At 34.0% G+C, this 24,548-nt stretch overlaps 1 protein-coding gene across 1 annotated transcript; it reads left to right on the plus strand.

The window, feature by feature from the left end:
* The first annotated feature begins 528 nt into the window (after window positions 1-528).
* On the plus strand, window positions 529-23,915 carry Fer1 (48 related 1). The gene is made up of 4 exons (XM_089649793.1): window positions 529-707; window positions 9,471-9,708; window positions 10,585-10,678; window positions 23,791-23,915. Exons 1-4 carry the CDS (start codon window positions 529-531, stop codon window positions 23,913-23,915), a joined length of 636 nt encoding a protein of 211 aa, XP_089505919.1.
* The last annotated feature ends 633 nt before the right edge of the window (window positions 23,916-24,548 follow it).

The following is a 24,548-nucleotide window of genomic DNA, read 5'->3' on the forward strand; positions in this document are numbered from 1 at the left end:
CAAAATGATTTATAGTAAAAATTGTGTACATGCGCATAAACTGGAACAATCGTAATACATATTTTAACACAGATAAAATAAAATATATAGTCAAAAAATCAAATTCGCAAATATAAAACAGTTAATGATTCAATAATATGTATATTAATTAATTTAAAAAAATGTACTAATTGTTTAGCTACATAATTATCATAAAAAATAGTAATTTCGGTGTGTGTGTCTGCCTGTAACTCTGGTGATTGATGAACTCTAGAACCCGGATTTGCTTTGAATTTAACTTTAATTTTGAAAATTGGAACTGATTTTAATAAGGCAATAAAGATATAAAGTAAATTTCTTTAGTAGATATCTACTAATTTGGTACTTAAAGAATTACCTATAATAATAAATTAAATAAATATAAATAAAAACATTGTAAGTACACCAAAATGTGTACAATGAAACCCGGTGTGAAGATTACAGTGTCCGTCAACATAAAATAAGTCAGTGTTATTGAACTGTTGCACCAAGCCTGTCTGTTGTGCGACAATGTTCAGCATCGAGGGCATGGACTTGGACGAGGGTATCCCGGGGCTGGCGGGGCCGTCGGGCGCGTCGCCCCCCAGCCCGGCGCACTCGGCCGACCTGTTCCTGCTCGACGAATCCTCGGACAGCAGCCTCTACGGCAGCGACCAGGAGAACAGGCTGCACACGTCCAGCTGCAGCCAGTGAGTTTAAGTCCACCTCATCATTGCTATTCAAATTTAGTGATTATCATTTACTTCTTCAGTCGTTGTTGTTATTGTTTTTATTATTTTTAAATTGATAAAAAAAACTTTAATTTTATATATATATTTTTATATATATATACATTTACGACAATGGCATAACACATGCAGGGTGTCCATAAAAGAATGTCCCAGTGTAACGGGATAAATTAAGTACCCGTTGATTTATATTATTTGGTGTGGATATCCGACAACTGGCGACACCATGAGACAAGGTTCGCAGTTGGCTGACGGAACAAGAGGAGCTTCGTCTTCAGTATTCGGGAATGAATATTGAAATGCATAATGATAAACTAAAAACTTCCCGATTTCGTGTTGACCGCCATCCGCGAAGAGTCCTTTCTTCCCCGTACGTGTGATTGCTGGATCCGCCACCCGAATACTGAAGACGAAGCTCCTCTTGTTCCGTCAGCCAACTGCGAACCTTGTCTCATGGTGTCGCCAGTTGTCGGATATCCACACCAAATAATATAAATCAACGGGTACTTAATTTATCCCGTTACACCAGTTTCAATGGTATATTATAAGTCTTTGCAAGTCAAGTGTTGGAGCGGGAAGATGACTTTCTTGATCGTGCGGTGTTCAGTGATGGTATACAGCAGTATACCCATAATAGTATCAAGGGGTCACTTGTGGATCGCCAAGGAAATTCCTTTAAATTGAATTTTTTCGGCGCTGTGTCAGGATGTCAAGTGTACGGCAAATTTTTCGCTGAAGCTACCGTAACAGGGTGGTTTTGTCTAGATATGTTAAAAGAATGGCTCTTTCTCCAATTAGTAGAGGGTGAACCTGTAAACTTTATTTGGTAACAGGATGGAGCCCCTGCCCATTGGAATCTCTCTGTACAAGAGTGGTCCCTGACAGTTGCATTGGTTGTAATTGTCTGTGACTACATATCTCTTTTTCGCTGGCCTCCACGTTCATCTGACATAACGCCATGCGATTGTTTCCTTTGGGACTTTATAAAAGATGGTGTCTACGTTCCACCGCTACTAATGATTTGCCTAAGTTGAGACATAGAATTGAAGAGACTATTGCTTCCATTACTCCAGACTTGTTAACCAAAGTGTGGGAAGAATTATACTTTAGGTTGGATGATAACTATATAATATAACTATGATAATTAGGATAACTAAATGTGCACATATTGAACATTTGTAAGAAAAACTAGGTTAGTTTACCTTCAATTTAAATAGTTTAAATTAAACTGTTGTAATATACCACTGAAACTCCGACATTCTTTTATACATTTAAAAATATTTTTACGCCAAATAAGAGAACCAGCTCCAGAGTTTGGTGAAGGGGTTAAAAATAATATAATAGAGTGTACAATAATATGTATGTGTGTTATCATTTTTAATCTTTATTAATTGGATTTACATTGGTGATATGCAGAGCCTATCAATGGGAAGTCTTGTATTGAGAGCAGGCGCAGTTTATAACATAAGCAGTTTATAACAAAAATAAAAAACACAATATTACATTGCAAATAAAAGACAAGCAGCATCTCAATATGAAAATACATAATTATAAACATGTTTTAATAATATTAATTTTTTGAATAACTTAACGGGATGCCGCTTTACCGACAGGGTTGAAGTTCTAGATGCGACCATATATTTTTATGTTTCAAATTTTCGTTTAAGAATCACTAATATTTTCTTCAATAATTAAAGGATTGAATAAAATCATTGATCGTTGATCTATATTGGCTGATGATCTAAGACTTGGTGTCTGATTTATATACCAAATAATTTGTGTTCTGTCTAATGGCTAGTGGAAGTACATTATATATTTTTGTTGCAAGTTTCTAACATGTATTTGTCAAAAGTTGTTTTAGCGAAATTAGATCTTAAGTGCTAGGATGTGGTAGCATTATTTTTTTTTTAATTTCATTACGTATTTGATTACTGTATTCTTTGGTAATGTGGGCTTCACTGAGCGCTTTACCTGGGTACCTTGAGGCCCTTATTTTCTATTGTTAGAAAATACAATAAATATCATATCGAGTAAACCTCAAATTGTAATATTTTATTATTGAAAACAATATTAATACAATTAATACTATTGTAATTTATTTTTCAAGAGTTTTACGCTTTGTTGCGCTACATTTTTCTTTAGCCAACACAGCGTTAATTGTCCATCATCAGGGCAGATTTTAAGCAGCGACAATAGAGAGATAACACATCTGCCCTGATGATGGATACTGTAACGCTGCCCGACACGTTGACTTAAGAAAAAGCAGCCCAAAACGGCAAAATACCTCAAAAATTTATCTCGATAGTACAATTTTGCACGTGAAAATCTTAATTCGTATCACTTTCAAACGTAATATGTGAAACAGATATGCCAGATGCGACCGAACCTTTGTGGTTAATATTTTTAATTTTCACATTGGAAGTGATAAACGTTATTTTTTTCAGTTATTAAATATTGTAATATATGCGTTAAATAAAATAATAAAAGCGGTTACGAAAAATTAGGCGATATTATTATGAGGTTGTGTATATGTTGTATATATAATGTCCATCATGTTTTATTATTTTGAGATATGTATTACATTTGCGTGTAATTTAGCCTTTTTTGTTTTTTTTTATCCAAATCTTAAATGTTTTATCCAAATCTTAAATGTTGTGAAATGTTTTCTCTATCATATGTTATAAGATTTGTATTTTATATGTCGTTTTATTGCCTGTTTTTTACATGTATTTTGTTTACATCTAAACCTTGTTTTTTATATTTTGTGCGCACGCTTGTCTAACTTGTTTCATTGCTGAGGATGATAATATTAAAATTAATTATCGGACCCGGCGCAGGGACCTAGCAATCGCAGTATTTTAGTAATATTTAAAGCACCCTTGACATGATTTTGTCAAGAAAACGTCACTGTGCAAACACAAATAATCCAATTATTACTAAGATTCATACAATAAATTCAAAGTTTTCTTGAAAGATATCACGTTGTTCACGCACTTTACATATAAGTAATATAATTATTATAAAGTCGGTAATTTTATTAACATTAACTTTGGACCGAAGGCCTCGATAGGAATTGTTCCTTGGGGCCCAATACTCCATCTTTGGGGGTGCTGTAAAAATGGTTAACACTGAGGACACAAGACTCAGGAAAATAAAATACGAAATCTTCAATAAAGCCCTAATCTCGGAGGGGGCCCCAGCAGAGTACCAAAATAATACACATTGAGGACATAGGACCAAATATTTGTTATTACTATATCAGCGGAAAACTTTGCTTATGCAATGACGGAGGACTTGGCTAGTATTGGATAGAACTCTGAATCTATTGAAAATGAATCTCAAGCATTTGTCCACTAGGCTACTAGTTCGGTCCACTCTCTTCCCCCCACCATATAGGAACCCCAATTGGGGATACCATGTAAAAAAAATCGCCTCGGAAACATTTGCTAACTGTCTTTTGAGTATTTATTTATCGGAATAACTTTAAGTGACACTTCGTGTCCTAGATGTGACCGTATCCTTTTCTGATTTTTCTGTTTCAGATTTTCGTTTAGAAATCGCTAATATTGTCTTCAATAATTATTAATTGTCTTTTGAGTCTTAGATCCGCCCCTGAGTGTAGTGTTAGCGTGTGTTTAGCGGTGATTCTTTGTGAAGGTGCCTATGTTAGAACATTGTATGTGTTGTTATTGTTAAGCTATAGGTTAAATAACGTTTGTAGATTTGTTGATTGTTGTGTCCTAATAAACTTTTAGTACATTCATAATATATCGGAACGCGTGTTCATGGACCTGGGTTTGTCCTGAACATATACAATGACGAAATGCGAAAATATTAGAAATTTTATGAACACGTGTTCTAACGTGACGATATCACATTTGTGTTTACGGAAAGTTTATTAGGAAACCTTTCAAGTCATTCGTTAAAGGCCTTCAATCTCGTTTTTAACCGGATAACGAATAATTTGAAGTAATTAGCAATATTTTATGTCGGTAAGTTTTCTTTGTGCATATGAACGACGCCGTAGTAGAAATAGAGACATGTTAAGGGTTCCGGAGATGATCAATGTCAATTGTCAAGGTACTTATGTCATTGACAATGTGCATTGAAGTGTGATAAACGGAACTTCCATTGCTTCAATAGACCTGTCAATTTTTTCGTCCCAGTTGTTTTGTCTGCGGACACAGTACCTAAAGTGTGCGAATACGGTGATAATCTTTTGATTTCACTTTCTATAACTCTGGACAGTCGCGATATAATGCAATACGTAAAACAAATCACTTTCCCCATGAAACTGAATTCCAAAGGGTTCGATAGATAGAGCAATTTAAAGAACGATTGCCATTCGCACAACAAAACGATATTATGGCTGAGGTAATCTTGAACCTGAAAGGTCCTGACCGGAACTTTCGAAAACAAATTGAAGCACCGGGGTGAAGTGGAAAATGTATGAAAAATGCTAAAATCTACTTTATTTTTTTGATGACATATCCGATTCCCCGTCTCACCAAATACACGAAACAAATAAAACAACACAAAAAATAAAATAAAAGTTCATTAAATACCACTCTGCATACAAATCATTTCAAACGTTTATCGCACAAGATTGCCAGGCAATCCCTTCTCACCATAGATTTGGCTTCAATGACATTCACACAAAATTGCACTAATGTTCTATCCAGGCCTTTTTAGATTCAACGATTCATGGCACTGATCATGCACCTAAAGAGCCCTGGCCAGAACATTAGTACAATTTTGTATTGATGGCATTGAAGCCAAATCTATGGTGAGGGGAAATCGTCAGGAAGTCTTCTTGTATGACAAACTTTTGAAATGATTTGTATGCAAAGTGGTTTGTACTATTTTATTTAATTTACATATTTTTTATGCAATTATAACGACGAATGATTTTTTTAGGTATTTGATAAGACAGGGAATGGGATATATTATCAAAAAATTAGGTAGGTTTTTAGGTAGTAGGTAGTTATTAGGTCCATTTCATTAATGGAGCTTGTATATGGTGTCTGTGCGCTCTGATAAAATAACGCGTATAATTCCCCCGTCAATAGGATGTCTTAATTGTCAATCGCTTCAATTGCAACAGTAAACTATCAATTTGCAATCGTCAATCGCATCAATGACGGAAATTAACTATTGACAATATTAATGTTGAAGGTCCCGGGAGCTTTACACTGGAGCTCTCCACAACAGGCGAAAAAGAGTAATTCAATGTAAAAAAACTACAGTTTGATACATTCTTCACATAATAAAAATAACAATAAAGTGACATTTTATATTTAAAAAATGTTAAAATCCCTCCGACTGAACATTTTATAAGTTTTTATATTGGAAGAGAACTAGTTTAATAGTTACATATGTAACCTATTTAACCTCATGGGAAAGGAATGAAATATTGCACAGAAGCCATTACACCTTTACCTACTGTAAGTTACAAGAGTTATGTTTTAGATAAAATTAGTTAGACAATATTTGTTGAATTAAAATATATCTGAGCGTCTCTTTCTTAATCATAGAGAGGTATTGAAGTTCAAAATAAATCTGATTATTGCAGTATTATCGTATGACGTTTCCCAAAGAAAAAAATATTTGTTTATTTAAACGTCCATGAAATTAATTGTTTACTTTGTACGGATTATAACCATATAGTTTAGGATTGGTACGAGATCTCTAGGATTTTCCCCAAAAGGATCTATGTGTATCCCAATTGAATTCCCAACATTTCATTGGTCGTCCTAGACCGGGTTCCGTCCTTTCTGCCCACCCTGCCGAAAAATTCGATTAAAATTTTTATTTTTTTATTAATGCTTTATAATAAATCTATCAAAAAATCATTAACAAAAAATAGCGCATATAAAACTCTTCCAAATTAAGTGTTGTTTCCTTTCTTATTATCGACAATCTTAAAGTAAAATTTAGTGGAGTTGTGAGAACCTAGAAGGAATTAGTATCGGCAGTTGACACAACGGAGGAACTTCCTTTTGAAATTATAGCAAAAAGATGTTGGAATTTTTTTTTTGTAAAATTTTATTTATTGTGTTGCGTTACAGGTGACTAATATAACAAAGTGATAAAAATAATAATAAGTAAACATTGCTAAACTGATATCAGATTACGTATTTTTGATTGTTCACCTGCCTTACTTTTTTATTGATGATGTTTTCTCAGCTGTCCGTAAATTTGAGAGACGGGTATGGGTAAAGCCACCCCGGAAATCATTCATTGGATGACACCCCTGCCATAGGTCAACTCGAGTGGTTCGCTACGTTTGGTGACTTAGCAAGGGTGCCTGTGTTCATGGACCTCTCTAGCCGGACTCTCACTCGACCCATCGACTTGCACCGCAGTGGGAGGGATGAATTCATGCGCCCGTCACTCCAAGACACATTGAGTCCCAGATTTCTACCCAACCCTCATACATTTTTCCTTCGTTTCTGCGAGATTTTTTTCTTCAGGGTCTCATGTTTGGAGCTAATATAAAAAAGCCAATTTTAGAACCAGAGTTTGAATCTTATTCATTATGAACGCTTAAACAAGGAATTTCCAACGTAAAACATAAAATATTAATTATATACTTACATTCTCCTAGATTAGTTGTATTTATGTTCGCTATATTGTGTTTATTTCAATTATCATGATAACTTGTGCTTATTGAATACAATATTAATCATACCAATGATTCGTAACGTGATATAATATCTGTTTGCTGGAGTAATTGACATGATACATTTTCACAAATATACAAAATTTTGAGAATTTTTCAAAATGATTGCTGCAACTTGTGTATGTATCGACCGCTCTAACCCCACGATAATAATATATTACTCTACCAAGTGTATCGATTTAATCTCTGGTATTGTCAGGTGTACTTTTTTCTTGCAGTACACCTGTCATTGTGAGGTTCATTTAAATTATTAGGGACTATTTCCCAATCGATGCATTAAAATAGAGTAATATTATCAAACACCATGTATGAATCATTTTTACAAGATGGCGTTTTGAAATTTTGTGTTACATTTTTAAAATATTTCACATACCCCACAGTCTTAATAGACATAATAAATGTGATGTTTTACTTTTTTAAGAACTTGTATAAAGAGAATCAAATTATCCAGGGTGTTAAGGGACATACGTAACTTACTTTAACCAGTGATGGATAAAATTATTTTGAGTAAAAAAGGCGTATTAAATTTTGGGTCTCCGGTGACATTTTTGGTTGTTCTTCAAAGTTTATTTTCCTTCAAACTAAAAACATTAAAAAATACAGTGGGTATTAAATAGTTAGTCCGTGGGGTATGAGGGTTACTCCTTTAAGTGAGCCGTGACAAATGCGAAATAATTTTTTATTTTTTTTTAAAAAATTTTTTTTAAATGATTTCCAGATTTTGAAGGTTATTTTGAGTTGTCTATTTATTTGACTGTTTTAAATCATGTTTATCAACCTAGGCCCCAATTTTCCAACCCTTTTCCTAAAATGTACCTATTTTGCGCGTAGTTATTCCAAATGAATATTACTTACAAAACTTAATTTGTCATTGTTCTGCTTGAAGTTAAAATCAATGCTTCAGGCAAGACTGGTGTAATTTCAGTAAAGTTAGAATATTATATTGCGGGAAGAATGAAGAAGGACGGTACTTCACCCGGGTCGTGGTCATATTACTTACTTTGTATACCCAGAATCCACTACCGTCGACGTCAGTCACACTTTTTGTGATTTTCATTAGCTAAAAAAAGACGAAAACAGCTTTTTCTCTTCCAAAGAGTGAAGTTGTCAAATGTTCATTATTTCAGGGCATATTTATATTTAACGGTGAGATTATTTTGATGCTTGACGGGAATCAATACTGTCTATAATAAATTGTAGATAATTTTACGATTTCCATAAAAAATATTTTTTAAATTTAATTTTATTTATTTTACAGTTTCCGAACACATATGTACATAGATTGTGTGTGGTGTTATTATATAGCATACAGTAATAATGATGTGTACTGTAAATGATTTATACATTATTGTAGTGTTTCATGAAAACTTCACTAGGAGAACTTGTGCTGAGATGTTCATACATTGTTGATTAAGTTATAGTATTTACTTTGAATGTAAAAACATAGAGGGGGTATTCATTATAGGTTGTCGATATGATTGATTTTTTTGTAGATTTTGGCATTATCATAATTTCAAAAACAATTCATAATTTCAAAATATCGTGATTCCTCGTCACTATTCATAATCAATGATACTTATAACTAGAAAGTAAGATGAGTTTGCACGTACAACAACTCGAATGTATGCAAAAGTGACTTATCGTTTGCAAAATATCATCACCATTGACCATTTCGTCATTTTTAGTCAATCCTTCAAATATAGCTAAAAACTTGTCGAATCGGACAGTTCCAATGTGTATAATATCATGAAAAAATGTCGTTTTGGACAATTCTTTGCCCGAACGAATGTGGTAAATATTTACAAATTTGGCAACTTGAACAATTATTTGTCTAATACTAATGACAGTCCACTATGTACCTACCGATACATTTTCTGAACAATGATGGATATGCACTTTTGTAACAGGAGATTCGTTCTGAAAATTTCGTTGATTTGATCCGGCTCTAGCAGCGGATTGTTTAAAGTTGGAGTGTATCGCCAAGCCAAACGCTGTTGGCCAGTATGACACATGGTCCCTAATGGAGATGTGTGAACTTGCAGGGATTCCTTCTATCGCAGTTGCTCTCGCCGCAGCCACCGGCGCCGCTCCAAGTGCCCGCAACAACAGATACAGCAGAGGCAAGCAGCCAACCTGCGCGAGCGACGCCGCATGCAGTCCATCAACGACGCATTTGAAGGCCTCCGCGCGCACATACCCACGCTGCCCTACGAGAAGCGTCTTTCCAAGGTGGACACCCTCAAATTGGCCATTGGGTATATCAACTTTCTTGGGGAACTGGTGAGTACAACTGAAATATGTGTGTGGAACTTCCTCGATTGAATTGCCAAAAACTTCCATAGGGAGGGGTAATGTCTCGACTAGCAAGCTGGCAGAGTGGAAGATCTCTCAGTATCTCCCTGATGTAAGACTACCATTCAGAGTCGAAACGTTGCTTGAAATGGCTTTCCCACTTCCCTACCTTTCCCTTTCCCAACTTTTTATTCCTTATCTCCTACCTCTCCCCACTACCTTCAGCCTCACAATATACCCCAATTGGGGATGCCATGGTCTCATAGTCTCACTGGCTCCAGACGGTTGGGATCAGTTGGAACTCTTGTGCTTCCAGTATTTCCAGTATTACCAAAATCATAAATACCTAAGTAGCTTTCAAATCTCGACGTTCAAAATCACGTACCTACTCCTTATGCAGATGGCGATAAGATTGTAATTCACCGGTCGCCTGTGTAGATTTATGCAAAAAAGAACGCCAAAGTGCATGTTTTGTTTTATTTTGTGATATTAAAATGTTTACTTATCGTAATCTAAAGAAATGCCACATAATTCAATAAAACCATATCGGAGAAGGGTTCGTACTCGTAAGTCGGAGATTTTGCACTACAGTGTCTGATAAAAGTCTAGGCTTATCAAAAAATGTTCAATTGTAGCAAAGGTTTCTAATGTAAGTATTTAATTAAAGCATCGACAATATTTCTAAGCGATCATATTTGCCAACCAAAAACACTTGATTTATCATTACTTCGCAAGTACTGTAAAAAGAAAAACTCCATATTGTTTGTTCCATATTTTTCAACATTGTTCTATGAATATTCATTATTCTATGATTCGTTTTGTCCAATACCATTAATATGATTATAACATATATTTATCTTTCAGGTGCGGAATGATAAAACCTTGAAAGATCCGGGCCTTGGTGCTGGCTTGTCTAGATCCCTAAAGAGAGACGAGCCCAAGAAAATCATCGTCAAAGGTAAGAAACTGTACATAAGCACCTATACAGAGTCAAACATGTATACGAGTATTTATTTAAGCTATTTTTCTATTATATTTTGAATAAATAAAACACTACGTACTTCAAAATAATTCTACAGGAAGCAGGTAAAAGGAATTTAAATTAGAAATATTAATTACGCTATATTTTGGTATTCATTTATGAAACAATTTCAATCATATAGGTGCATTGTGGATTATAAATATGTAATACATTTGTACCTGTGTATATATTTTTATTTAACTTTTTGCATGATACTTTTTATTTGAGTTCTCGCGACCACTATGCTAGGCTCATGCTCGTGTAGACATAACATTAATTTCCATATAATTTGTAACATAAGATTATAAAAAAGTTTACCGATAATCACTGATTTTAATAATTGTTATTGTTGTGCAAAACAATTGCATTTATAACAAATGATTTACAACAAAAAATTATCCAATACCTTCCACATAAGTGCAATAGAGGCCATTTTTCTGGGCAAATTTTTAATGCACTTTTTGCCAAATTAATGTCTCCTCAACAACGTCACTTGCTTAAATTTGTTGGTTTTCATAGAAAACCAACACATTGCTAAATCACCCGAATTATAACTATTTAATTTTAACCATTGATATTAACTATTTTATTACTTCTCAGTTTCTACGGTTTTTAAGATTCCGGTTACCTTCTGATGAAAATTTCTCATTATAACTACTACTATTTATAATACTATTTATCCGAAATGGGACTTAAATACTGGAACTTAAAAAAAATGACGTAAAGTGTTTGTCAATTTCCACTATCTCTTGAAATGCCTAGGGTAAATCAGTCTCCGAACGCCAGCTGACTCTATTTTCATAATAACTTACTTTCTTATGAGAAAATATGTTTTTGTCATTTTTGCCTTACCAGATAATGTGTTTATATTTTTACAAAAAAATATATATCTATCCAAAGACGTTTCCCCAAGATGGCTACTTATATAGAGAGATTTTTTCTCTCTCATGTCATGTTACGTTATAGATAAATATATGTATTGGAGATAGAAAAATTATCTTAAGTTTTATTATATTTTCTAGTTATATAAACGTTCTTCATAATAAAAATAAGTTGTGTAAGAATTTCCTGTAAATGAATACAGTGACTTTTGAAAATCAAATTTCATTTGACATGGAAGTGCTTTTTCACAGATAAAATAAACATATTCACAAGTGCTGAAACGAGAGAGAATTGAAACTGGAATAATATTAAGATGCATTGTTTCCTTACCAAGCGAATAAAATGTTTATGAAGCATTTTCAACGTTAAAAATACCGTAAAATCGAGGAATGTGCGGTGAGCTACTTGGAAATCCATGGTGAATTTATTGGCAAACTTAGGGTTAAGTTTGCCTCTATGAAACTGAGAGGATCGTGTATTGTGTTTCAGCACCTTCATCAACATCACGCCCCTATGTTCTGCACTTCACACCTTTACTCTGTAGTGTACACATTATACATATGCACAATATATTTGATCTGGATGGGGTGTGAAGTTCCTCGCGAAGGTGGCATTAGTGCCGATGCGAGTGGCATGTGCAATGCACTCACCCCCTAAATCTCCGATGTTTCCTCTCGTGTATAATATAATTGAATATGTCAGATTAACGCGTTTAATACTGCTGGCGATATGCGTAATGTATGGCAAATTGTATAATAATTTATTTTATTGTAGCGATTTACTTTGCTCTATTTTGATGAACAATGGCGACTACACACAGTGGCGGTTGGTGATATTTATGTGATAAGATTGAAAGGAAACTAATTACAAAATACGTCAGAAATACATCATGCAAAACTATTTTAAAAACAATAGTATTTTAAGGCAATGCCATACGTAGTAATGTAAAATTATGTGTTTTTGGTTTGAAAATTTGGTCGCCTAGAAATGTTTCAGATGCTTTAATTAAATACTGCGATTAGAATATGTACATCTTGGCATTTGTAATAATCGAGTATTTTTCAAAACCGAAAATGGGTTCGCAAGTAGGAGATTTTGAACTTTAAAGCAGTTTTCATAGGCCTTTACATTATTTTTTTCTGGGCTTATAAAAAGACTTATATAAAAAAACTCGATTATTTCAAAGGTCAAGATGTATTCTACTCGCAGTATTTAATTAAAGCATTTGAAACATTTCTAGGCGACCAAATTTTCGAAACATAAACACATGATTTTGAATTACTACGTATGGCATCGCCTTAAAATGCTAATTAACTATAATAATTACAACAACAAATTGTATACAGCCTAAACAGTAATTCTGAACATAAAACAAACATTCATAATGAACAACTTCACCTGTACGTCATTTGATACCCCTCTCAATAATACACTCAATATGTTCCCCAGGAAAACGCTATTTTATTTAGGGTATTCAATTCATTGTTACATGCGGGGTGACCCTGTGGGGAAAGTGGGGTGACGCCCCTCGCCCGGCAACAATGGCAGTAATGTATTATAAACCTATTAAGTTGGATTCTGCAGTAGGTTTGAATAATAATATTATTCTTTGCGCACATACAAAGCAACTAAAAAACCCGATTAACCACAGTCGATTTAGAATTAATTTTAATATATTATTTGGGTCGAGTTTTTTGCAAGCATTAATAATTTTATTGGGATGCGATTTTAGAACAATTATTTATTTTTTATTAATGCTTTTACCTACTTATTTATCGCATGTTATTATTATTATTATTTATCTGAATTAAAATTTTTAAAATCTAACAAATTATTTTTAATGGTCACTGAATTGGAGTTACACAGAGACAAACCAACAAACTAATGACTTTTATAATATAGTATAAAACTCGGGGTAGTGAATGGTTTGAAGTAAAGTTTTGAGGTTGTTTATTCTACCTGTACCTGAAAACTGGGTGTATTTTTATTGTGGAAATAATATATATATTTTTTTTTTACTTCACGAAAAAATAATGTTACATAATTGACATAAAATATAGTAATTATTTCATCTAATTTTAAACATAAGATGTACCAACATAGCTAGGCCTGTTTGTGTGGGGTATTTATCATTATCTTTGTTATTTGTTAAGTAATATGCCAAATTATTCAGTTATGTTTTGTTTTACGAGTGTTTTTAACGTGAAGTTTAAAATCTTTGTTGTTATTTATATTTCGGATACTTTCTGGTAATGAATTAAAAAATTCACTCGAAGATATTTATAGTTGAATTAGCCTATTGTTTTTTTTTTAAATTTCGGAGTTGGGAGTATTTGACGTTATTATATTTGAAAGGTGCATTTTTGTTGTTTGTTTTTGGGGTGTTATGCCGTGTGTAATACACATCTTCTTCATCTTCATCATCTTACACATCTTCGGATCTACCGGATCTGCCCTGATGATGGACACTGCAACGCTGTCCGAAACGTCGGCTAAAGAAGGAGTTAGCGCAACACGGCATAACACCCCAAAAACAAACAACAAAAATGCTTTTGGCCGTGAGAATCTAAAAACTTACTTGAAAGGTGCATGTTTATTTAGAATATTATCTTTGTAAATTTTAATAAGTATTTGTTTGACATGAATGTGCCATGTCTTCCTCGGGCGTCCTCAACATCTTCTGCCACTCACTTCTTACACCGCTTTTTTCATTCATCGCGTACGCCACATTAATTTAATGCGTTCTTCCTCGAGCATTCCTTATACCGTTTTCTACTGTTATACTACTGTATACGGTATTGTTACCTATAATTAACTGCATTAAGTATATCGATTTTATTCGAACTGTATCTCATTCAGATATAATGCGTTAAGTCTTTCTCGGTCGTTCCCGACTAATTCTACCATCAAACCACTCTCTAAACACTCCTAGCACTTATAAGAATAGACTTTGAAATTTTCAGCCAAATCAGTCACGTAGTTTTGGAGTCTAAGGGGCACAAACAAAAAAGATTTTTAAATCAAAAAGGAAAACATAAAAAAAAACAATTGTCTTAAGTTAGGCAATATCTTTTTTGAGTCTCACTTTTCCATTGTCCGATACAAAATCCGAAACAAAAATTGTATGGGATTAACATTATTTATGTGGGTATTATGGGTGTACAATTTAAAACTTTTTTAGAGGGAACGAAACGAAATATTTTCAGAATATCAACTGTCCTGAGAAAATTATGAAGAGTGCCAGAGTAAATTGTAGCTGATAAAAAACATAATTTTAATTTATTATTTTGGCATTGGCCATTTTTGGCAATGTGGTTCCCACGTGGTTCACTGGGGGCAATCAGAAATTCAAGGGAAGTTAAGACATTTATATATATCATAAAAATGTTCGTAATTACTTTTTTGCTTCGAATGTAGCGGCCGTCACATAATTTGACTTAAGTTGTGGGAGGGGTACATAACATTTTTACGGAGGTACTTCATTTTTAATTCAACGAAGAACTTTTTTTTTTTAAAGAAATACAAACATTCCCGGGTTACGAATAACCTGACAATATTTTAAAATCTCATACTACCATCACAGTAAGCCGAAAATGTTGCTTGTGTTGTGATGGAGGTCTTAGCCAGCCGAGGAATTGAACACACTACGCCTGGGTGGGACCCAAACGCGATGTCAACTCGGCCACCGACCGGTGGCTATAATGACTACATTCCGCCATTGTGTACAAAAATATAAATTTTCAAGTTGAAATCCGATACAGAACTGGAGAAAGCGCCTTGTATTATGTGATGAAACTTACGTACTTACCTAAGGAAAATAATGTCTTATCTGAAAAGGTGTTTAATTTTGTCAGTCGGAGACACTGTGATGTTTTTTTTGTAGAGTATTTGCTAAGGATCGTCAGTCCATAAGTGCTGATTCAATAACGCACCTATGGGAATGTACGGTTCCTCTTCGACCTATAAGGTCGCGTGATTTTGAATGTGGAATGAGAATGGCGCGCTGTTGTGCTCTTTTGGGAAAACCGCCTGGTTATTAGAAAACCAGCTGGGCTAATAATTGCCAGTGCCAGGGTGAATTGCAATTGAATTGTGGCAGGTAGGTATTCTCTTTTTTACCATGTAATAATGCATTTTTTTCCAATATAATTATGTAGGTACCCTGTACCCATCAAGTATTTCTTCTTGTGTTTTAGCAAAGAAAGCATTAATTTCATTTAAATAAATAATAATACTATTTTTCAGTATTTAAGGCGATGCAATGCGAAGTAATGCAAACACATTTGGTTTAAAACTTGAAATAGTATACCTAGATATTTTAAAAATACTGCGAGCAAAACACATTTTTGTGTTTTTATAAACCTTGAGACAAACTATCAGGCCCATAAAAAGTGCTTTGAAGTGCCGAATCTCCTACTCGGATACCTTGGCTAGTGATTGGAAAACATTTTAATATCTGTGCCTAAACATCACTGAATAAAATAAAACATTTTGGCGATAAAATTTATTTGCAAATACAAATCAGGCGGTCGGTGCTAAGCGGGAACATAGAATAAGGAATATAAGTGCCTTCCATACAAATTTGAATGATAACAAAAGTTCCATTTATCCTGATAGCCCGGCGCTCTGTCGGCGCACTTATCAGACCAGAGATCAGATCAGCCTTCTCTCCAGATCAGATCTCCATTACATTTGAATTTCGTAAACACAGTTTCATACTGGAAATTTAAGCCTGGGTTAGGCAAATATTTTAGCGGATTTTCAACCTTTACGCCATCTGCGTAATGAGTGCGTGACTTTTCCCGGTTCTGAATGTTACACGTTGAGGTGGATCGCCGTCAATCAAATACGATTTTTAAAAGCTCAGTTGGATGTGGTTATTTTGCATGTGCCAAGTGGCTGTAGTCTGTCGGTGGTTTCAACACAGGTTTTCACTACCTTCGGAAGACGAAACAGCAACCACTTGAAAACAACTATCTAGCACCATCGTTATTAGAAGCATTAAAACACTGGATATATCATATTTTAATTAATTGATGTAAAAAATTACACAGTGTTTTTCTTACTCAACGATCATCTATAAATTCATCAAACAACCTCCTACGTGTCTTCCATTCCACGCGACAATTAACAATGTAATGAAATGCAAAAGAACAAAATAATAAAGTGCACTCCCCCCATTAAATCGTCCTTATGAAGTGTTTACCGTGGTCCGGGGATGAGCGGCATTAATTCGCCCAACAAAGGCCTATCTGAGTGTTGTTATTCTAAGATCTGCGCGTTTGGAGGGAAGCGCCCCCTATCGGTGGGTATCGTTCCACGTGCAGTGAGTGACGAATAGTGGTGTAACGGACTGGGGTCGACAACCAAAGGTGGAACAACATTTCTAATATGATATAAGTTTGTAACGAAAAATTGTGACTGCAGTGACTTTACCAACATAAAATCAAAACATTTTTCATACCACAACCTTAGATGGACACACTATATCAAAAAACTCACATATAAACTCCTTAAAATATTTCACACTTTCCTAAAAATAAACATGTAAAAACTAAAACAATACATATCGGTCAAATGGAAATCACGAGAAAACCTACTTGAAGGTAATACTTTAAAAACCTAGAAGGATTGACACAAACCAAATTTTTCAAAATGTTTGATTTACTAGATATGCAACAATTATAAATTAAAAAACCCACTAAATTACATTTTTGACAAAAAATAACAAAATTCAACAAACACAAACTAATAGACCATTTAGATAAGCGTACAAAGACCATAAAAACTCCGACGGTAAACACAAGCTTTGGACAAAGACACCAAAAATACCAGGAAATAAAAGTATTAAAAAATCTTTCACTCCATATAAAGAGTGAGGAAAAAAAACTTTTCAAATACAAAATTAAAAGATGGATTAAATAACAGAAAGAGTAATACTGAAAAAATATATATCATAAAATAATAAAACAAATATACGTAATACACAATACCATTTCATTTTATGCAAAGGTACCACGTAATATTTGACCATTTTAATATTTTTTTCGTTACTTTCTTTATTATTGTGTTTTATTTTATTGCAATTTATCATTTCATATTTTTATTTTAAAATATTATTAAATTTGAAAATGGGGGCCTCAGCACACACATGTTAATGTTTAAAAAATATTGTGACTATAAAAATTAAATTATGAAAATACACTAACATACATGATTATAACGTAATAATATTATATTCATGCACCAAAATTTTTAATAATAATTGTTCATTTGATACATCTTCGTCACAACAAATTCATCGCATGACAAGAATAAATAATTATGTGTTAGGAAAGAAAGTAGGCTAGTAAGTAGGCTTTAGTTAAAAATTGATTGACATGATTTTTCGGTGCCTCAATCAAATACATACTGACATTTTGCCAAAACCAATGATTTGACCGGTCGGTGGCCGAGTTGACATCGCGCTTGGTTGGTTTTCTAATAACCAGGCGGTTTTCCCAAAAGAGCACAACAGCGCGCCATTCTCATTCCACATTCAAAATCACGCGACCTTATAGGTCGAAGAGGAACCGTACATTCCCATACGTGCGTTATTGAATCAGCACTTATGGACTGACGATCCCTAGCAAATACTCTATAAAAAAACATCACAGTGTCTCCGACTGACAAAATTAAACTCCTTTTCAGATAAGACATTATTTTCCTTAGGTAAGTACTTAAGTTTCATCACATAATACAAGGCTCTTTCTCCAGTTCTGTATCGTATTTCAACTTGAAAACTTATATTTTTGTACACAATGGCGGAATATAGTCATTATAGCCACCGGTCGGTGGCCGAGTTGACATCGCGTTTGGGTCCCACTCAGGCGTAGTGTGTTCAATTCCTCGGCTGGCCAAGTCCTCCATCACACCACAAGCAAAATTTTCAGCTTACTGTGGTGGTAGTAGGAGATTTTCAAATATTGTCAGGTTATTCGTAACCCGGGAATGTTTGTCTTTCTTTTTTTTTTTTTAAATATATATATTAGATTTGTGAATGTATGTCAACTATTAACTAAATTCTATGCTTTTTGCATCAACTGCTGAAAGCGGTTCAATAACTCCTATAATTATTGTGTTTGTTATGAACTTTAGTTAATCAGTTAACAATCGCTAAGTAAGAATTTAAGTGCGAACTTTATTTTCACATAGGAATTTAACTAGGAAGATGTTGGTGCATTCGGATGCAAACCTCTTTGATTTCTCATGTTATATACTCTAGTAATTAAAGCAACACATCCTTTTATCTATTGGGAAAGCAATAATATAGAGACCAAGAAAACTAAATAGTGTTATTTTTTTTAAATATTATAATACAATATACTAGCTAAAGTAAACTTGGCGTTGCTCGAGGTAAAATGGAAATATAAAAATATTGAAAACTTTTATTTTTCGAGGTATTCGATTTTTTTGATCACGCCACCATTCCATGGATGTCCCCGATTTCTTCTACCATTCACTTCCAAGTCATTTAACACTATTAAACTCTTTTATCTATTTATCCGTTCTTAATGTCCAGATAATTTAATCGTCCGTTTCTTAATCTTATCAATTTGACTTCCATCGGCTTTGTAAATACACTTCACTTAACCACAGAAAAGTTTTGGTTTCACTTGATCCGCCATGTCTTCCTTGGGCGACTTCGATACCATTCATTTCTTTCCACCTTGTACATTCTACTCACACCCTTTCTTCGTTTATCACATACTCCTCATTTTACAATTTTAATATATATTTGATTCACTTGATCTTGCCATATCTTCCTTGGGTGTCCCTGACTTTTTCTACCATTCAGTTTCCTAGATACATACATTTTCCTTATTTATTTATTTATTTATTATTATTACACGCCCTAATGGGCTTTTACACACTACAAAGTTTAATAGTAGAGTTTCACAGTTATTATAAATTCTGCAAAATTAAAACAATAAAGGAAACATAATACAACGAAAAAAGAAAAATATTAAATGTTACAACAAAAGCATATAATAAAATAAGATACATTAGTAAAAATGATAAGAAGTCTCACATAAATATATATTCAAAATAAAAATAAAAATGTATATATTGCGGAAATTATAGATGTCTATTTGAGTCTCGATATAGAAAAGAATTGAAATAAACAACATTTATATTGATTATTTTTAAGATGAAGTATATCTCCAGATCAGAGTATTTATTTCCGAGACTGTGAAGTCTTGGAATCGGGGAATTTTGATAAAACAGTGTCCCGGTGTTGTAAAAATAAAAGGGTAGTAAATTTCGGCAAGATCTTTTGGGTATGTGGATGCTGATTAATTGGAGTAACTCAGGACAGTCAATTTTGTAATGAAGTATTTTATGCAGTACTATTAAATCTGTGTTTATTCTTCTTTCTGAAAGTTTTAATAGAGACAATTTATCTAGTAAAAAGTTATAATCAATGTTTTCTACAGGAATATGCAATTTATAGTTTATATACTTCTGGAACTTATGTTGAATCTTTTCAATGTTATCGGAGTGAATATTGTAAAAGGGAGACCATAACGTCGAGTTATACTCTAGTTGGCATCTTACAAGGGTTTTGTACAACATTATATATATTATACTCCTTTTCTTGATCATTAGCTTTGAGCTTTGAGCGTAGAGCTTTGAGATTTAATATTTAACAAATGATTATAAGCAATAATTAGTCGCTTGAAATATCCAAACAAAATGAAAATATTTCCCGAGTAAAAATAAATATAATAATCAGAAATTGTTGATTGAAGTATTAGTATATTTTGAATTATTTGGCGTGTCGGAAATAAGCCGACGCAGCTCATTGGTCTCAGAGCACCATACCGGACATCAGAAGGCGCGGGTTAATTCCCGTCGGCGGCATTTATTTTTACTCGGGAAATATTTTCAATTTGTTTGGATATTTCAAGCGACTAATTATTGCTTACAATAATTTGCTATCCTTTGTGCTATGCATAAAAAACCTTGTCTTATAAAAATTAGTTTATCATTAAAATCATTTAAGCTTTAATCGTCAATATTCTTCAATAAGGGGTGGTAAAAGGGGATGGAGAATTTTCACGTAATCTCATTTGAACCTTCCTTTTATTTTGAAAGTCAAGTAAGCAATATTTGTTTAATCTCGGATTAAAACTGTTGATTTGTGTGAAAAACGAAGCCACACGAAGTACACCAGGGTACTATTCTTTATATACATATATAAATACATAGCTGAAGTCCCCGGCGTTACCCGGGCTTTATGCAGAATTATTCGACATCATATGTAGACCATAATTTTCCTCTGATTTCACACAACAAATTTATATCAAATGTACAAAATTTCATCAATTTTGTTATAAAAATGTAGATTTTTAAATAAATCAAATCCACCCCGCCCCTCACAAACACACAGACATTTTTTTATATGATTAGATAGAAGATTACATCGACAGCTTTTTAGTGCAGCACCCCTGCATAGATCGCAGTGGTGAAGGTAGCGAGTAGCGAGTGCCCCCTAATCGCTGATGCGTCTCTGCACGTGCAGCCCGCGCCCTTCGTTTAGCGGGGCCAGCGGGGCTATTTGCAGTGCCGCGGTGCGGCGGTTGCGTGTTGCGGGGAGACCTGCCCATTGCTCGGTACTCATCACCGTCACGCATATTTATCCATATTTTTCTATTTATTTTGTTGTGTTTCACCTCACAAGAGCGCCCCTGTCTGTACGGTGTAAAGACAGAGGAACTATATTGCCACTCGGTTGTGAGGACGGTTAAGGTACGGGCTGTAGGAAGGACTTTTTTAATACGGTTCCTGAAGTGACCCAAACGACCTGTTCTCGTGAAGCCGACGTCAACTGTGAGCTACCGCTCGTGTCCGTCGAGTTTCTCTTATGTGCACCTGTGCACTGGGGATCAGTGCTGTTGGCTCCTTTGTGCAGGTTCAATTGAAATAACTGTAGAAAAGAGCATGCCAACTTTACGTCTGCACATGGCAATCAATCGTGTAGATTTATCAATTATTTAGGGTCCCAGAAGTGGCTCCTAAATTCATTCGTTGAAACTTGAGATTTGTATAGGTTTATCATCTAATCACTATTTTAACTTCTAATTTCTAACAGTTTAACAGAAGGAAAATTTCATTTCTATTTCGATCACAATTACAGAATAAAACCTTTAAAAGAGCGCAAGAAATCGAATGACGACCATTTTCGTAACTGCGGACTAGAAATCCATGAATGCCTCAAGGAACCATTCTATCTTCATCACTCGAAATTATAATTATTATTATCTCATCTTTTAAATACCCCCTAGGTATACATTTATGAATGAATACAATTAACAATGTCTTACAGACAGCCATAGATACACCAACATATTTTTAAAAAGTCTGAAAAAACTCGCTACACTCTCTTTCAGGAATTTTAGATTCGGAAAATATTACATTACATAAATTGTTTTGGCTAGTAAATTGACAACCAAAAAGGTATTTTCAACATCAGAAAAGTCACGACCCCTCCGCTGCTACGAAAATTCCTAGTACAAATAAATATTAGGAATCTCTAACAATTATTGGAAATCCAGATAAAAACTGGATTGCAGGACGTTTCCCGATAAAATTTTAGTAAATTCCAAATATATCGGAACAATGTGCATTTGTCTTAATAATAAATAATGAAGAAATGCGAAAATATTAGGATTTTCATTAACACGTGTTCAGACATCGTGAAAAATGTTATAAAAAAATGTTTTTTTCGAAGAAAAAATCTTCATTAAGCTTATGACTTTGTGATGTCATAATTTATTTATTAAAAATACAAATGACTTTGGTAAATAATCAGGATTAATTTTTAATTTTAGTGTACATTTAATCCTGATGATATGATCATCGTTCACGAAACATGTAGAAAGTAGGATAAAAGTGATGTCAACAAAATTATTTATATTTTTAATAAATAATGTAAAAAGTTTGTCAGGAAACCTGTTAATTCAATCGTTTAGCGTTTATTAGATTAGCAATAATTTGAGAAATTCTTAATATATTAGCAGTAAATAATGTTTTAGTGTCAATAATTTATGAATACATATTTGAACAAAATAATTAAAATCGATCAATAATACAATACACGCACGTGACGATCTAAGTGTGAGTACTGTAAAGGGTGTACAAATTGGTGTAAGGGGCTATATGTATAAAATGAATATACATATATAATATTGTTAAGGGTTAGATGTGTGAGTAGAACACTTGGCAGTGACCCCAGTTGTACCCCCGCTGTCGGACATGCAATCGCTAATAGATAGGCCCCCGGGGCCGTGGGGGTCGGATCGCAGCAGATCGCGGGGCGCTTGTTTTATTTATTGACATATATTTGAAGGTTCAAAGATGATTACGTATCGCATTATCAGTTGGAGAATTGGATTTTTCGAACACGTGCTGTGAGGGGTTAAATATTTTACTAAATGAACATGCAGTTTATCAGCTTTAAAATCTAAACCGTGATGTATGATAGGTTGTATCGTGACGTTGTGTGCACTTTTACATTTTAGTTATTATTTGTTGGTTATTGTTACCTACCTAATGATTTCAACCTACAGAGAAAAAACTTGCTAATATAATATGTTGCTAATTTATTAAGAATCTCTTCAAATTATTCGTTATCCGGTTAAAAACGGTATTCCATGCCTTTGATGAATGAATTGCTAGGTTTTCTAATAAACTTTCAGTAAAACACGAATGTGTTATTGCGATGTCGGAACATTGTATATTATCAAGACAAATACAGGTACATGCACTGGTTTTCCGGTATATTGGGAATGTACTAAAATTTAATTGGAAACTACCTCCAATCCCGCTTTTAACTTGATTTTTACATATCAGCAATTCTTGGTTTTCTTGTTCTTGAATCAATTGTCCCATAATCATTTGAAAGACGTCATCATGCTCTATACACCTACTACACAAAGACACGTGACGTATTTATTTATTTTATACTTGTCACGCGTTCACATAACATGTAGATAATTATTTAAATAGTGGTTTAAACATAGTTTATTATTTTCAATTAAATGTATTATTTTCATGAAAATCGCTTTATTTTGACATGATATTTTTTGCGGGAGGCGGTTGTTAAAATGTTAATTTAATTTCAGGTGGCAGTGCCCACGCCCACTCCCTATCCTGGTCACGAAGGGGAGATCGTCCGCCCGGTGGCACGCTGTACGCCCGCCTCTGGACACCGGAGGACCCGAGGTCTGTAAGAAGCTCCCCGAACTGAGTGAAATCGATGGTACCTTAGAACTCAGCGAGAGAGAAAACGATGGCAACTGAGATAAACCGTTTGTGGCATGTTTGAACATAGGGCACAAAACTTAGAGAGAAAGCTGAAAGAAAATATTGTGACCTGGTAGAGTTAAGAGAGAGAGCGAGAGTGAGAGAAAAGATATTGGCCCAGCTGAATTTAAAGAGAGAACAGAAAGAAAAAAGGTAGTGTGGTTAAACGAAAAGAAACAGAATTAAGAGTAAAATGGTGATGTGGTTGGACGGAAAGAAAGAGAACTGAGAGAAATAGGGTGGCCTGTTAGATCTGAGAGAATATTTGGTGGCCTGTGAAAGCTGTGAGAGAGAAGAGATGGAAATATGGGAAAGAATATTTTTGTTGTCATGATATTAAATATATAAAATATTGGTACGTTAGAGTAATTCCATACATAATATTATTACCACAGGATCCATTGTTCCAACAATTCTGATATACCAGTGCGCTATTCATTCATTCACCTATATCTAGTCCATATTGTGATTGTGTACATTTTTGTTTAGTGTAGGTAGGTATCTTAGAATTATTATGTAATATATCTTAAAGTGTAAAAAAAAATAAAACCTTAACAACAAATTGTCTCAAACCTGT

The sequence above is a fragment of the Hesperophylax consimilis genome, chromosome 31 (assembly GCF_061612785.1).
Source record: "Hesperophylax consimilis isolate HC1 chromosome 31, BYU_Hcon_1.0, whole genome shotgun sequence".
In the NCBI taxonomy this organism is placed as follows: domain Eukaryota; kingdom Metazoa; phylum Arthropoda; class Insecta; order Trichoptera; family Limnephilidae; genus Hesperophylax; species Hesperophylax consimilis.